Below are 17,625 nucleotides of genomic sequence, written 5' to 3'. Positions count from 1 at the left end.
CACATTGAGCATGGTCTTGTTGGATGATGGTGGAAAATTATCAAAATTAAGTGCATTTCAGGTAGTGTGTTGCCAGAGGAACTTTCCTACTGAATTTGAAGGTCTATCACTTCTGGGATGTACAGAGAGTGGGCCTTTATGTACCTAGAGCAGGAATGGACCGTGGTTGAAGAGCCAAAATATTTAAAATACTGATAGCACTGTTTTTGGCTATTTTAATTTTATTTTTATCCTATTTGCCACCTTTGTTTATATGCTTAGTTTTGGTTTTTCTTCTTACTGTAGTTTGGCTGGGTCTGATCAATATTGTGGTTCTACACATCTACTGGTTTACATGTAACTTTGCAAGTCACATATTTAAAACACAAAAAGACTCATTGCTAGTTGCTACCCCCTTAGGTTAGGGTCTTCATCATCTAGTAAAGCATTTACAGTTTGCATTTACTTATCTATGTACTTGTTTTCTTACAACTTTATGCTTGATTTTAACAATAGTCTTTAATGTGACGTCTATGGCTCTGCATTAATGTTCCACTGTTTGCCTCTCATTTAGAAAAAAATATATAAATATGTTATATCTCTTCTTGATGTCATTGATATGCTTTAATTCCCCCCCCCCCCCCCCCCAAACAAAATGGTAGGAGATACATTCCACACAATGCACACTGTTCTGCCAAATAGCATTACTAAACCTTGAGTACAGTTCATACACGGCTTAGCACTTGGAGTACTAGAGTATATGCAACAGGCTACAGCTATGGGAGGAGAGCTATTCTGATCATGTTAAATCACTCAACAAGTCTGTTATCCTACAAGTTTGTTTTAAAGCTGGCCCTGGTTCAATAAACCAGCATTTATAGAAATTATGGCCAGAATTTTTCCTTCACTTGATAAGCTTTAAGATAAACTAACTTATCTGCTATAACATTGGAAAGGTTGTGATATTTTCTGCAAATCTCATATCAAAGTCTACTGCATTGATATCTGAAGATAAGATAGGGAGGATGTAAGTCACTTTTACTTGATAGTATATCTTGGAGTTACAGAGTTCCACTGCACCTTTTAATAAGAACTGACACACACTATCTGTGTCATTAGCATTTATCACATGCTGAGCTCTGCTTGTTGTAACATAACAGCCCTTAAGTCCTGAAACCTTGACATGAACATGTTGAGATAAGATAAGGAGGACCAATTGCTTCACCTCTGACAAGATTAAAGCCAGCACATTATTCGTTTCCAAGACCAACCAGATAGTTTAGATGCCCACTGCCAACGTCTAAATATCATGGATTCCATTCTGCAGGCAATCAGTGTGCTTAGTCACCATGATTCTCATTTTACATGGCACAGTGATTTCAAGCACCACTTTAACACAATGTGAACGGTGAAAATAGAACTTGGCCATCTTCCATATAAGCTTGTCACTCCTAGTCTGACTGTCAAACCTACACTGTAGAATCCTTGTAGAAGCGTAGGATATACTCAAAGATTCTCTCCAACTTACAGGGGAATCATCACTTTCCTGTGATTTATAGCATTCAATAAAGCATTAAAACTAACATAACTTGCGTTACCCTTTTTTCACAGCTCCAATTAAAGCATTCTTCACCTTTTCTTGTAAAATGTAATTGGTTATAGCCAGTGCCGGATTAACATAGGGGCTGATGGAGCTGCAGCTCCAGGCCCAGACTCATAGAATAGGCCCATTTATAATAATAATAAAAAAAAAAAGTAAAACTTTTTTTTATTTTACACACTACTCAGGTTTGCCACCTGACTGGTATTTTAAGACACAGCCGGTATTTGAGGCTGCCTGGCCGTGACGGTATTGCAGTAATACCGGCAATACAAATGCAAATATTTTTCTAAGTATAAACTGAGATTACTCTGCAATACCAGCACCGGCCAATAGGGGTCACTGTGTATGGAGAGAGGCAGGAATAGGAAGTTATAGCATCTCCCTGCCTCTCTCTACTCACTTTTCCGCGGGGGAGCAGCTACACAGCACAGAGAGTCCAGACAGCAGCTCCCAGCCTGCAGAGACAGACTACAGCTCGGGTATGTGAAGGATGGGGGACAGGCAGCAGGGAGACATGGGGACACTGAGACACTTGGAGACGCTGAGACACATGGGGACACGGAGACACTAGGGACACAGTGTCTCCATGTCTCCCAGCCAGTGTTCCTAGTGTCTCAGTGTCCCCATGTCTCTCAGTGTCCATGTCTCCCAGCCAGTGTCTGTGTCCCTATGTCTCCCAAGTGTCTCAGTGTCCCCATGTCTCTCAGTGCCCCTAGTGTCTGTGACCCCATTTCTCCCAGTGTCCCCATGTCTGAATCCACAAGTGCCCAAGTGTCCCCGGGTCTCTCAGTGTCCCCACGTATCCTAGTGACACGGGACAAACTGAGACATGGGGACATTGACACTGACACATAGGGACACTGATGCCAGGCTGAACTTCCAATTCTTTGGACAGACATGCCCCTTTTTGGGCGTGTTCGCCCCTTTTGGCAGTTCTGGTCACGTGATTCGCGTCAGTGGGCCACCCTTTTACCCTGCCCATTGACTTCCTGCTTCACTGGACACTGCTGTTAGGGGGTGTGGATTTACTTGAAAGATGAAAGCATAAATTAGATAAAGCGATTAGCATAGAGTATGTGTATTCTTATAGCTGCATTCTTTGAGTTTCCCTCCAACACCAAATCCATCAGATACATGACGATTGAGAGTTATGACTGTTTTTGGTTGATAAGATTCTGTAATTAGGCCCATTATAATTGTCAGCACCAGACCCACTGGGCTCTTAATCTGGCCCTGGCTATAGCTCATTCAAAATTTGTTTCTAAGCCTAGTTGATAAATATATAGAGCTATTAAATCTATGTGAAAATGATGTTGCAGATTGGTTTATTCTAGCACGGCTATCCAGGTTGGACGGAATGGGGAGTAAAACCTGCAATATGACGACCTTCACAGAGAGGTGGTGTAAGGCCTTGATTGTTTCTTAAACTGTTTCCATCAGTGGCGGATCCAGAGCCTGATCTCGGGAGGGGCACTTGTAGATTATTTTAAAAAAGTAATCCTGGCACAATAACCACTATAGCTCAGTGTAGTAGTTATGGTGCCAGTAGTGCCAGGATCCCACCCCAGAGTAAGTAGTCATACCGTTTAAGAACAGTTTGACAACTTACCTGGGGTCTGCTGGGATATAGGGCATAGGAGAAGTGGTGTGTGTTAGGGGTGAAGTGTGTGTGAAAGGTGCAGTGTGTGTGTGAGCGGTGAAGTGAGTGTGAGTGCGTAAGGGTGGCAGTGTGTGTGTTAGGGGGCAGTGTGTGTATGGGGGCACTGTATGTCTGTGTGGGGCAGTGTGTGTACGGGGGGGGCACTGTATGTATGTGTGGGGCAGTATGTGTATGGGGGGGTCGTGTGTGTGTGTGTTTGGGGCAATGTGTGTATGGGGGGCAGCAGTGTGTGTAAGGAACTGTATGTGTCTGTGTGTGTATGGGTGTGCAGTGTGTGCGGGGCAGTATGTGTATGGGGCAGAGTGTGTAGTGTGTGTATGGGGGCAGTGTTTGTAAGGGGGAAGTGTGTGTAGTGTGTATGGGGTCAGTGTGTGTAGTGTGTGTATGGGGGCAGTGTATGTAGGGCAGTGTGTATGGGGGCAGTGTATGTGGGAAGTGTGTGTATGGGGTCAGTGTGTGTAGTGTGTGTATGGGGCAGTGTGTATGGGGGCAGTGTATGTGGCTCAGTGTGTGTAAGGGGGAAGTGTGTGTAGTGTGTATGGGGTCAGTGTGTGTATGTGGGACAGTGTGTGTGGGTCAGTGTGTGTATGGGGGCAGTGTGTGTAGTGTGTGTATGGGGGCAGTGTGTATGGGGAGGGGAGGAGGGAAGGGAGGCTTTTTAATAAAAAAAAAACCAAAAAATGTATTTAATAAAATATATTTATGTCCCCCCTCCCTTCTTACCTTTATTGAGGAGGAGGGGGGACATTTCTGGATCGGTGGTCCAGTGAACTCTAGCCTGCGCTCCAGGGCTAGAGTTCACTCTCGCGAGATTTGGAGCGTTGCCGTGGTAACCGCGGCAACGCTCCAAATCTCGCAAGAGGAGGACCCGGAGGAGCTGCGGGCTGAGCTCCCGGGTCCTCTCTCCTCCCTCTCCCTCCCCTGCCGGCTGTCAGCACAGTGCCTGCGGACCGGGAGGGAGATCACTGATCACCCTCCCCGGTCCGCAGGCACATTGCAGGGCTGGCGCTTGGGCAATGCCAGCCCTGCACTAGCCGGCAGGGGGGAATCTCGGGGGGGGGGGGGGGCAATTGCCCCGTTGCCCCCCCCCCCCCCCCGGATCCGCCAATGGTTTCCATATGGTTTAGCCCTTACCTCCCCAATATAAACAAACAAAACAGGGGGACATACAGTAAAGGCTATTTGCACTAGGACCTGTATTGGTTATGGTATTTAGACAGCCCTCAATATTAGTGGCAGAAATTGGCAAACAGGCAATGGAACAAGAGGCCATTATAAATGGTTTTGTTTGAAAACATTACGGCATATGCAGCACAACAGCTAATTATTAACGTAATGGCAGAAATCTTTCTGTAAAGTGAACCTTTGAACATTTTATAAAAAGTCAGATAAACATTTAGGGGCATGTTACAATGTAACACTGATGCATAATGCTTTCTGACTTTCAGATGGTGTTACCTGACAGTTTTAAAGATATTATAATCTAAGTGGCCCATTTTACTGCTGGAATCAGAAAATGTTACTGACTTAAAGGACCACTTTGGGCACAATGAGCAGAGGTCCTTTGTCCCAGTTTACAATAAGGGGTTACACCTTTAATGGAACAGTTTAATCTAAAAGTCTTCAAGCTGGCTAAGCCCATGTATGTCCAAGGCTTCAATCAGGCTTGTAGCAGAAGCTCATATGTACCCTTTTCCCAATGGGGAGCTACTATTCGATTTAAAGTGTCAGCTGATGCTCTCAACCTATCAGTGGCACCGATCCAAGGCATCCCGATTGAAGCTTTGGACACGGAGTGGAAGTACAGGGGCAGATCATGTGGACGTCCACTCAAAGGGACACTCCAATGGGCAGTTAACCCTTAACCATGCAAGTGTAATTATTGCAGTTTATATAGACTGCAATAATTACCTTGCAGGGTTAAGTCGTCGTCTAGTGGCAGTCTATCAGACAACCACTAGAGCGATGCTGGACGTCCTTAAGCTATGCTTGAGGACCTCCAGCGTTGCCGGAATCCCCATAGGAAAGCATTGAATTATATATATATATATATATATATATATATATATATATATATATATTGAAAGCATTAACTGCTTTCCTATGGGGAGGTCTAATGCCGCGCATGCACATTAGGTCTCCCCCGCAGGCTGACATCGATGGGGGAAGATCATGGGTGGAGCCTGACCCAGCACTGGGGGACATCGGCGCTGGATTCAGGTAAGTCACTGAAGGGGTTTTAATCCCTTCAGCAACATGGGATGGGGGGTGGGAGGGAGAGGGGCATCACAGAATCCTGCAGTGCCAGGAAAACGGATATGTTTTCCTAGCACTGGAGAGTCCCTTTAAAGACTTTCAGGTTAAACCATTCTTTAATGGTTTAACCCATTTAGGTAAGCTGCACCAAAACAGCTTCATTCTTGTTACGTTGTTATGGTGCACAGTGTCCCTTTAAAGCTATCCCAAGTTTATGATCTATGTATTAATCTCAAAATGTAAAGCTGTAAAGGCAAATATGCAGGGGTTAACAAAAAAACCTTGTTGCTTTTATAGATTTTACAACTACATCACAGGTCAAAGGTTACAGACTGCACTAATAATGCTAACATTATATTCCATATATATATTGCAGTGTCCTCTAAACAGATATTACAGGGATTGTGAATGTTTTTGTTATCAATGTTTTGTGTTTAGCAATTTTCCTACCGTATAGTTAACAGTACTTCATCTTTAGTTGGTTAACAGTGTCTGCACAAATCATGATGTGAACCATTTTAGTGCATGTTACACCTTGGTGCAAGACATTGCTTAGAATTTTGCTCTGGAAGATTTCTCAAGTACCCAATGATGGTTTTATCTAGTAACAAAAGGTCTGTATATTGGTAAACTGACCGTATTCTTTCTACCCACGTTTACAACAATTTGTGTACTTAAGGAGTATTCATAAGAGTCTGGGAGCAAAGCATCCTATCTATCTATCTATCTATAAAGGGATACTCTTGGCACCAAAATAACATTAGCTAAATGATGCTGTTTTGATGTATTGGTCATACCCCTGCAGTCTCAGTTCTGTCATTTAGGACATAAATTCATTTGTTTATGTAGCGCTAGCCACACCAGCACAGTGTCTACAATTTTTTATAGCACAGTGTGTTTACTTTTCTAGAGTATTATTCTAACCAGGCTATGATGCATAGGATTTGTATTACATCTATGGTTATATTGCGTTGCACTTTATCTAGAACTAAATTGGGCAGAAAAACAAGAGACTACCAATACATTGCTTTTATCGGATAGCTGGGAGAGCACAATCTGTTCAATTCTAAGGGCACATAGTTAAGATGTATTTGGTTTATTAGGTGGTGCTTTGTCTACAGCCAAAATGACATTTTATTAGGAAAGGAAAAGCCTGCTCAGTTACTAATCCAGTGGTGAGGAACATGCTAAATTCATTTAGTAGTCTAGCTTCAGGTTGATTCGATGTACAAAACCGAAGCATTTGGTTATTTATTTTAGGCAAAAAAAAAGGAACCCTACAATGCGTTTTATAGGAATATTTCCACTTTCTAGGGCATTGCGTCCTCAAACAAACACACCCAGAACATTAAACTGTTTGTGCCATAGTGACTTAACAGGCTTTATGCTACGTCCAGCCATTACTTCAATTCGTTTTTTTTCATAGCACATTTTGACCTATTGTCCATGACACACTGGTGAAATTGGTAAAGGTATATTAGTGGGTGGATGGTAGTTGACAAAGGCAGATTTTAACAGAGACGGTTAGCCTACTAGAGGCAACTCTGCCGAGAGTACCGTATGAATCTCTTACCTCAATTCTTCAATTTTTTTCTGGTGTGCCGGCATCCACTTTCATACCCTTTTTCTGTGCAAGATTTAAATGATCTAAGGTATAACAGTATCACCAGAAGCACTCACCAGGTGGGGAAATTAAATTACCCTGCTTCTTAATATCATTTAGCTCAGTCCATCATGCTCTCCCATTATAAACCTAGAATATCTTCCAGGGATCCTCGGATTTGCTTGCATTTAATATATAGTACTAGGTTTCAGGCTTTGAAATGTGGTTTTGGGACCAAGCCAACCTCTCTCTCTCTTATATTCATGGTGTAATCACAGAAAAAAATGATATTACAGTGAAAGAACACTGATGGCTACAGAGATACATGCTCTGGTGTGATGCTTGATTCCATCGCAATCTAGTTACCCCTGTAAAGTGACCTCATTTGGCCCCACCTACACACAGACTTTATAGAGGAAGGATGTCCAACTGTGGACTGCAGTTAGTGCTGAATTACAGCCAGTGGCTGGCATGGTCACAGCTTAACATGTAGCCACTTAGAATATGACACATGGATACATTTGAAGCTAACTTGCCTTTACTAGAATTAAAATAAGTACGTAAGGGAATGTTCTTTGGGATTTTATTTCCTTTCCAAATGTATTAACACATTTTTCCTTTCGTTCAAACTGTTCTTAATATGTGGACAGCTGCTGTTCTACTCCTTAAAATGTAGTTTGTGTCTGGGCAGCAAAACAAACCGCCTGCCACCGTCTTCATATGTTCCAGTTATTAGACCATTGAGCTATGCTTGTAGTGAATGATACTGTACCAGAATTAGAGTCCAATCCAGTGAGGGGAAAAAAAATCAGTTTTTACCTGGTTTTGAAATTGACCAATGGACTTGGGCAAGATGTGGAAAGCAATCATAAACCCATATATGGCTTTACGCAACATAAAGCTGCTAAGTACTTACCTAAAGTCCAGCAAACTGGTCTTCTATTAGAATATTACGTATAGCAATCCCCCCACATTAATATGTCCCTCCACTTTTAAAATAAAGTGGATTGGTTTTGGAAGTTATAAAAGAGTATGAAAAGCAATAGGGTGGCCAAAAGGTAGATTGTGTATAACTACAACTCCCATGATGCTTTGCATTCCTTTAGAATGCCTTAGCATCATTAAAGCTGTAGTTTGAAAACATTTGGGGATCTACCTATTGGGCACCCCTGCAATATAGTGTGTTGCATAGCTGTTATTAGACAAGATAGTCCCTAACATTTAAAAAAAACAAAAAACGTAATGGTGAAGTACAGTCAACACATACCTATACAACTGGAGACTTTACCATTGCATCAACACTAGGATTTTTGACCCAAAGATACGCAATACCTTTTGAGTTACCACTAGAACACAAATACTCCAATACAAGTTTTCATCCAAATTAAAGTTGTATTTTTTTTTCTTGTTAAAATCAATCTACATAATGATCTTTAACTGTTGAGAATACAAATAGTTTAGGGTGAAAAAAAGTAAACGGTCATACAAGAGGAATAAAGGCTTTGGAAACCAATAGTAATACAAGACTAAAGGATTCAAAACCAGAGCCTGAGAGAAGGAGAAATGGCGGTGATTGATATGATAGGTAATTTAAGGGTAAATTTTGTTTAAAAAAAAAAAAAAAGCAGCTCATAAAATATATTTAATGGCTCTATTAGTTATTGCATGGGACAATTCTACGTGGTAGTTCATCTAAATGTACCATTATTCAAAATTATTTGTATGTTCAGAACTAATGGTGCCGTTTATCCCCCGGCCTTTACCTCCAGACAGGGCACAGCATAAAAATGAGACTTCAAACCACAGATTTTGTATTAAGAAGCCATATACTTGTGCAGAGAATGAATGCCTTGAGGTTAAACTGTAAATCAGGGTTTCTCAATTCTGTCCTCAAGTGCTCCTAGTAGGCTAGCTTTAAAGCGGAAAACAAATTTATCAGGCAGTTAGCGGACAACCAACTTTTAGAAGAAAATTAAGTAATTTGGAGAAAAAAGTCCCTTACTAGGCTATTTGGACATACTTTTGAAAGTCGTCTATTTCTGTTTTTTTTTTTATAAACCTGTATGTGTACCTGGTGTAGTGCTGCAGACTATAGCGTTAACGGGTTACTCTAACCTCCATGACTACTTCTGCTTTTACAAGTGTTCATGGAGAAAGTAATCTCTATGTGCAACATTTCAGCTTGAAAAGCTGATTATACAGAATAATTTGGACTTGTGTGCCCATGGCACATGTGACTTAAGCGGCTTCGCACTCTATTCTGGGCTGCCTAATGTGAATTCTGTGCAAAAATTAAGCCTGTCAGCACGCACTGGCGATAGGGGTAATCAGCTTCTACTCTTGCAGGCAGCGTTGTGGACGTGTCTGAAGGGGAAGCTTCTGTATTCCTCCCAGCACTTTCTGCCTCCCTACATTATGATTGAATTTTTTATATATATATATATATATATATATATATAATCCCCTCTTCTGTCCATCCCACACTCCCTGACTCTGTGTACGCATGCACTCTTAGAAGCACTTTCTTGGACCTCAGAGAGGGAAGCATTTATGACGGACAAGTTGTGGAGAGCTTCGCCTAGTGCTGAATTCCATGTTATTGCTAATTTTACAGATTTAGGGGGTGGAGGGGAAGGAGTGACCAATGTCCAATATGGATATTGTAAATAAAAATGGATATATATATATATATATATATATATATATATATATATATATATATATATATATATATATATATAGTTAGAGTAACCCTTTAACTGGGATATTTGCCATCCAAATCTGTACTGTTAGTAGAGGAGGGAACACCAACATAAAACATGTAACAGATTGTTCAACTAAAGCAGCCTAGCCCCTTCATCCAAGTGTATATATCCCCCCCCCTCCCCCCCATGTGATTTTAACATTCTGATGTGCCTACAACTGGCACGTGTTCAAGGATGAGGAATTCTGTACATTTCTAATTGGCATATACATTTAAACAGACATTTCCATAATGCTTGATTTCATAGATAGTAAGCTCATTTGAGCAGGGTCTTCTTCACCTCTTGTCTCTGTTAATATCTGGTATGTCAATTACTCATCAATAATCCCATTCTAGAACTGTAAAGCGCTGGGAATATGTTGGGGCAATGTAAAGAATAATAATTGTTTAAGTATATTGCCAGACAGACATCATTAATGTGTAGACCAACTGAGTGCTTGTCTGAAAGTTTACTTTGAGAAAGTGAATATAATGAATGTTGCAATGTGTAGTATGTAGGAAACGTTCTGGTGGATGGGTACCGTGATTTAGTTGGATGTTAAGTCAGATTTTGGATTGGTCATTCTAACCTATAGTTTTCACTTCAGAGTGAAGAACTATTGTTAGGGACAAGTAAAGATTTTGTATTATATAACAATGACCTGTACTAATATTGTAATCGGTTTTGCCTGTCTATTAGAGATAAACATGCTTTTCTAAAAACAATGTGTTCTCAATTTACGTTTCACCATCTCACATTTTCCCAGTAGTGTCAAAAATGACCTTTAATAGCTTTCAGAGATCTAGGTGTATTCCATCACCATTCAAAATACTAGCTTTGAACAGAGTTCTATTAAAGCATCGATCACTGCTTATGAGGGGGATCTGCACATTCATACTAATACTGGATTAGGATATAATAGACCTCCAACAAATCTGATTCTTATGACCTGGTGTTCCACAGCTGCTGGATAAATACAATTGACTAGCTGCGTGGCAATGACAATTCTATTTTGTAAAACTACCATATACCAGGGAAACAAAACACCAGGCTATTGAAGTGACATACTGCTAACAACTCAGGCACTATAGATCTGGAATGAAAAAATTAGTTAATCAGCTAATACAATAAACTTACCACAAAAAAACTGGTAGCAGAAAAATGATTGTTTCTATTATTATAATATTATAGTTGGAAGCTCTGGACACTGCTAATATTTGTAAAGGGTATTCAGTACTGTAAATGAAGGAGACTACCTTGTAAACTGAAGAAATGTAATGGATCGTTTATAAATCTTTCTGATAATGTTGCTTTATGTTGTTAAATTCCATATATATTCAATATAGCTGCAATATGTGTAAAGGTTTTAAATTTAAAGTAAACCAGCACTCCTGTATGAAACAACCCTGAATGAAAATTAACAGAAAACAGAGGTAAACAAGACACAAGAACATTGGAACTGCAGGATCATGTTTGAAATAAAAATAAAAAAAGGGACAAAAAGATTGGTTCTCTTTTTTTAGACACTTTTTCTTTCCACCGTTTTATATATATATATACATATAGATATTATAGATATATTTATATATAATTGCTTTTGCACACTCCTAAGATTCTACCGCTCTTGTATACAGATTTCAATTAAAACACTGCACAGGTTCAAAGCACAATGGGTTTACAAGGAAATAAAATCAGGTCCGCTTGGTAGCCTAGTAGAGCTGGCAATTGAGTAGGCAGTACCCCCAATTCTACATAGCAACCCTGGTCTGGTGTCAAGGGATGATGATGTTTCAGTCCTTTTACTTCCCAACTCAATAAAATAAAAAATACTGAAAAAGATTTCACCTTTGCTTGAAATGATTATATTTTAGCTCTTCCTTTCAAAAATAGGTTTTATATTTCTGTTCCAGCGCAAGTCACCATGTGCCCTTAATATTTTTGGAAGGTGGTGGGGGGTAGATGAGGGCACAGGGTTAGCAGGGCCAAATTTAGAAGAAAACCAGAATACCCTCTTTCCAGGACCCGCCTCACACACCGATTGCATAGTATAATGAAGTGTTGGCGAGACTGCGAGTGTGATCCTTGAAATTTGTGTTTTCTGCTCGGGTGGGTGGCTTCACAAAGTCTGTGGTGGATCCGCATCATACGAGTCATAGTAACCTAGAAAATGAATATGTACAATCCTGCAAGTATCTAGGTATTTATTTCCCAAGAAAAAAATGGGAAAAAAAGGAAATTTGTAAAATTTATGTAATAAAATAAGGCAAAAAAGCAACTGTTTTGTACATTAATCTTATTATTTTAATAATAGATCTGTGATTTCTGTTCAAAAATGGTAGCAAGAATGTTGATCTGTTAGCCGAAGAATAAAGAAGAATCCATAAAATCCCATTAACCCTTCAGTGCTGGAGGTATCTACAACAGATTGCACCACAGAATATATATGTTTGTATAAATATGCATTGCACAGTCTTGTACAAACCTCCTGCAGTGAAGGGGTCAACACCCTTATGTAGTTTATGGAAAGATCAGGTTTACTTATGAGAGGAGAATTGAAACTAATATAAAATTAAAGAAAAAAGTTATTATTTTTTTTTTTTTGGAAGAGACTAAGAACACCGTAGCGAAAAAACAAAAATACTGTAAAAACTACAAAAATCCATTTAAAAACTCCCTCCCCTCCTAAACCCGTCCCACCGGCTACTGGGCCTCCCTTGTCAGAAAAATAGTCATATGACCAGAGACCTTTAGAGCAGAATCCTTGGTTTCCAGGTTGGAACATTTATCACCCCTGAAGTGTCCCCCTGGCTAAAGGAAAGTGTGCTTAGCCTACAAATGTACATTTACAAAAACAGGAGGAAAGAGAAGAAAAGGGTTTGAGCAGTGCACTTTCATAAAAGATATATACAGGACAAGTTTAAAATCCATGGTGTCTGTTTCCTGTGGGTGTCTTTTTTTTCCCCAGGAAGGAACTATCGAGCTTCAACTTCCTTGGGGTTTCTGGAGGGTGAGAAGTCCCGAGCTTCTGAATTTGTGAGGGGATTAGTCCTGCGGGGAGAGGCGGGCCTTGTGTTGCTGGCTGGAACCAAGGGTGGGGGGGCACTAAGTGCCGCTGTAGGTGGGGTCCTGTTTAGGATCCCATTGTGCATGGCGCTAGAAGGGCTCAGTCTGGGGTAGGGCACACTGCTTAAATGAGGCATGAAAGATGGCATGTGTGCCAGGTGGTTCTCCAGAGGGGAGGAGTGCAAGTGATGCATACGTGCCCTTTCTATCTCTTCCCTCAGGTGCATTCTCTCCCTTTCATCTGCATGCCTTAATCGTTCCTGCTCCCTCCTTGCTTCCAGGAGCTGCTCGTGGCTGTAATCATGTGGCTCACGGTCCCGATAAGAACGTTCATGGTCATAGAAAGTGGCAGCAGTTGTTGCTGGGTATCTGTGCATGCCATCAGCTCGTAAATGGAAATCCATTCTTCTTTGCAAGTCCAGTGTGCGGTAGGCATCCCGTATAGGATCCCTTACTGGGTCCCAGGCAAAACCTGCATGCTGTAACCGCTCTCTGCCAGGTAGAGGGCTCATACCCACAAGAGGGTTCATCATACGACTGCGTTCCAGCATGTTCAAGTTGTTCATTTGATGCACGCTACTCATAGAGAGGGGCATAGAGGCTGCCATTGTGTGGTGTAAAGATAACCCATGCAAAGATGAGGGTGGAGGAGGCTGTTGATGTTCTAATGTCCTTGCAGAATGAGGAGGCTCTGAGCCCACCACTAACACATCTGAATCTTCCTTTCGTTCTTCCTTGACTTTGATATCACTTTTAATCTTCTGGTGATCAGTGGGCAGCTCAGGCTTCCTTTCACTGTCTTTCCCAACAAGGTTGCTCAGCTTCAAGCTATCACTAAGGATTGGTTTTCCATATGGAGATACAGACTGGATGACTGGCTTGCTGCCATCTTCTGACGGTCTCTTTTCATGGATGGAGGCTTCTTTAATTGGAGATCGACTCTCCTTGATCTTGTGCTCTATTGATGGAGGCTCCCGTAAACGGTCAGAATTTTCCCGCTCAATTTCTTTGGACCTATCCCCTAGACTACCTTGCCTTAAAGAGTCATTGGGTGTCTGAGTGTTGCTGCGGATGAGGTTACTTATTTGGTGACTGACTGGGGCTGATGCTGGAGAGGATCTGTTAGAATGATGTCGACTCTTGTCCAAGATATCCCTAAATGAAAAATGAAAGAGACAGTGATTTAGGATTTTATCTTAGGATGTTTCATATTTGCATCACAACATGGGAGCAATCTGAATTATCATGAATACATGTTCAATTGGGGCTTGTAAAAGTAAACATGCCATGAATACAGCACACCAAAACCATATAACCAAAACATACATAGCATTTTTATGTGCAAAATGAAAGGATTATTTCTTGTAATAGAATTTAACACTAAATAACTTTTTAGGAAAAAATCTCCTTTTCTAGTTTGGTGATACAAGTAGTTACTGGTTAAACAGGTTTATAATTCTTGCTGTCTTGTGGGATCCTCCATAGACCTCAATCCAGTAATGTCACAACATACGCGAGAGTACAGCATTGATGTCGTTATCTGGCACTGAAGCTCCAGGAGCTGAAAAGGGCAGCAGGGGACAGGTTCAGGTAAGTAAATTTTACCTTTCCCTGCTTTCTGAACCATTGGTGAGTATGTCATCATCTGGGGTCTTTGCAACTTATGCAAAGTCCCCAGATGTTGACAGCGTTGCTTTTAAGATGCTCTTTTATTTTTTTCAAAATACATTTTCTAAGCTCTTTATTATACAGCTTAATTCTTTTGTCATGCTGGACAGTGTCAAATCAAAATCTTCCCAGAGAAGCAATGTGGACACAGGAAGCATGCATGGCTATCACTGTGCTATACCAATTCAATACTTATCAGAGAAGCACTGAGTCTTACACCGAGCATGTGCATACTGTGCACCTTCAAAATCACGACAGCCCAGCATGCCATTCATGTCCGCCCACCTGGCACACACTTTCAACTCCTGAAAGCAGGAGAGAAGCTTTTGCCGGTATTTAATGGAGTGGTGGATGTATTCCAGCACGCATACAGCTCTGTTTACAAGTTATTTAAAGACATCCATGTATGTTCCTGGCAAGATGCCGGCAAGTACACTAGCCACTGTCGAGACATCATTACTCTATACGTGGTGACAGGATTCTAAATTCCAAATTGACCAATTTTAATCATAAGCTCCCATTGTGACTTTCTGACAGCCACTGGGAGCATGAAGAGGGAAAAAGAAAGCGGTGACCGTTCTCAGAAACTACACTGATTTCAACAGAGAATGTACAGGGGCATGATCTATGCACCAACACCACTTCATTAAGCAGATGTGCCTTTTGTGTTTAGATTGTGCTTAAAGACTTTAGAATATTATTCAACAAGAAAAGTAAGCATCACATTATTACAAAGTGAATGTAGAGAAAGCGAATTACTGCAGGATTAATGGTACCCACCTTTCCTTGTCTCGGTCATCTTTTGTGAGTGACAATTCCCTCTTCTCCTCCCGGTCTCGGTCATGGTTAGTCACTGAGGAACTGCGCTCAGGGTCTGCAACTTTGGACCATTGTGGGGGGGTTGGGAAGGAAGGTGGAGTCCTGTGAAGCCGGTTCCAAGGCTCATGTGGATTTGGGAAGCTCTGAAGACCTGGGCTATCCTTGTGAGCAAACAAGCTATTGTGCGCTGCAGAGGCAGGGTAAATAAGAAAATATGTCATTACTTCTCCCAAAAGAAGCTATCTTTAACGGTGTGACATTAAAGCAGCAGTGCCTGTAACCATTATTTGCAATAAGCAAAACAATTAATGTACTCCACCTTATACAGATTCTTTAGCATGATACATTATTACATAATAGAATTATGTCATAGTTTTACAATTACGCAGATTTGATTTTATGATTGGTGCAGTGACAAGCAGCCAAAACAAAGCTAAGCTGCAGCCATTTTGTGTCTATCCACTACATGTTAATATACAACTAACTTCAAGCGGAGCTCATCATGATTGCACAGTAATAACAACAAAGAAATGGCATTGCTGCTTTCAAAGTCACACCATATTTCTCCTTCACTGCACAGAGTTAGGTCCTTGCAGTGAAGGGGTTAGTTATATCCCTGGATCCTGAAATTTATGTCATAAAGGTGCTTCCCTGTCTGCACTTCTATGCAAATCACAAGCACAGCACCACTGCCACCAAAGCACATTTAGAATTGCCTTGCAGCACTTCAGCGGATAAACAAGGGAAAGGTGCCCATGTGGCCCAAGACATGATTCGTTTTCATTTCCCATGGGGCAACAGCTGACCAATCAGAATGCAGGGATTTTATTATTGTACCCGGCCTTGACAATTGACTGCGAAGCCCTCAGCCAGTACTTACTTAGAGCATGACTGGCTAATCCTCCAAAGGCATTGCTGCCTAAGTTCCCCAGGCCGCTGAAGCTGCTTGACCTGCTAAATGGATCTGGAAAGGCAAACAGGGATTGAAGAGGCGTTTATCCAAGAGCACTGGAGAATGAAACGCGCTCCTTACCCTCCCACCCTGTCCTATATATGGGAGTTTTGGGCTAAAGATTGTCCCACTCCGTTAAAAGAGCTATCCTCTCTGCAAGCGCAGCAAAACTTAGTTCAGGGATTTGATAGATTCAGCTGCTAAGGGGTTGTTATGTTTGCTTCAAATTTAAGGTTCTATGAAGTTTGGAAACGGAACTTAAAGTGGATTTGTCACATTTGAGACAACTGAACATGGTACTGGGATATATATATATATATATCCATCTATCTAGCCTGAGGCAACAAGTCCTGAGATTAATTGCCACTGAAGGCAAAAGTCAATACAGACATCAACTTGAGTTAACTTTTTGAACAGGAGGAATTATTTGAAGAATAATACATTTTCTAGCTTTTATGAATATCTAAGTATTATTTATTCAAAGTGACTGAAAATGCACATAATCTGATTCAGGAAAGTGGATTGAATGTGCAATTCAACTTGCTGTTTGACAGACCATTAGGGTTCACTGAGGTTAATACATTAAAGAGGCAATCTACATTACAGCGGTTTGTAATGGTTCTGGTGCTAAACGTCTGAAGACACCCCTGGGTGCCTAGAGTCCGGGCACTCATCTTGTGCAGAAATACACTTCTGCATTAGCCCATCCTAGTTTAGGAAGTAAAATTAGGCTAAAAGAAATGGGACTACCATATTGTCAAGATTTGAAATGCTAATGTGGAATTCACTTTTATATTAACTGAGCTGCAGAAGATGGGACCGTGCTTTAGGTGCCAGGAGAACCTTGGCTGCCAAACTACTCAAAAATTATTTCATGCACGAAGACTTGCTGTAAGTTACCACTACAATGAGCAGCCACAAAAGAGAACACTGTTCCACTTAAACTACAATACTTCTGGTTGATTGTAATGGTTTAAAAATTATTTTAAGTGCCAAGACCTCTTTAGCATAGGGGATTGCATTAAATATGTGCCCTGGCTAATGATGAGAAGAATTCTACATAAATTCTTAACTAAAAAGCTCATTAGAAAGTGATTATCCAACATGCTGAAGAACACATTTATGATAAAGTTAAGAATTAGTGGTGGTTTAGATGATTAAAACAGCCTGTAGATCTAAAGTAGCGAGCTGGGAACTATACATCCAGTGGGGACAGACAGACACACACTCTCTCTCTCTGTGTATATTGTCCAGTTAAAACCATGGTTATATACTTGG

General features: G+C 41.0%; 1 protein-coding gene across 11 annotated transcripts in view; it reads right to left on the bottom strand.

Moving 5' to 3' along the window:
• Window positions 1-12,123: 12,123 nt before the first annotated feature.
• Window positions 12,124-17,625, bottom strand: part of FBRSL1 (fibrosin like 1) — a 505,865-nt gene continuing 500,363 nt past the window's right edge. For 9 of the 11 annotated variants that reach the window (XM_063454406.1, XM_063454397.1, XM_063454402.1 and 6 more), the window contains 3 exons: window positions 16,276-16,359; window positions 15,357-15,582; window positions 12,124-14,063 (listed from right to left, as the gene is read on the bottom strand). In XM_063454406.1, the coding sequence (XP_063310476.1) occupies window positions 12,818-14,063; window positions 15,357-15,582; window positions 16,276-16,359 (1,556 nt within the window). In that variant the 3' untranslated portion in view covers window positions 12,124-12,817. The remainder of the gene's footprint in view (window positions 14,064-15,356; window positions 15,583-16,275; window positions 16,360-17,625) is intronic. The other 2 variants (XM_063454407.1, XM_063454408.1) reach the window with 1 other exon arrangement.

The sequence above is a fragment of the Pelobates fuscus genome, chromosome 5 (assembly GCF_036172605.1).
Source record: "Pelobates fuscus isolate aPelFus1 chromosome 5, aPelFus1.pri, whole genome shotgun sequence".
Classification (NCBI taxonomy): Eukaryota; Metazoa; Chordata; class Amphibia; order Anura; family Pelobatidae; genus Pelobates; species Pelobates fuscus.
The sequence above is the reverse complement of the archived record's forward strand: the minus strand, read 5'-3'. Positions and strand labels throughout refer to the sequence as shown.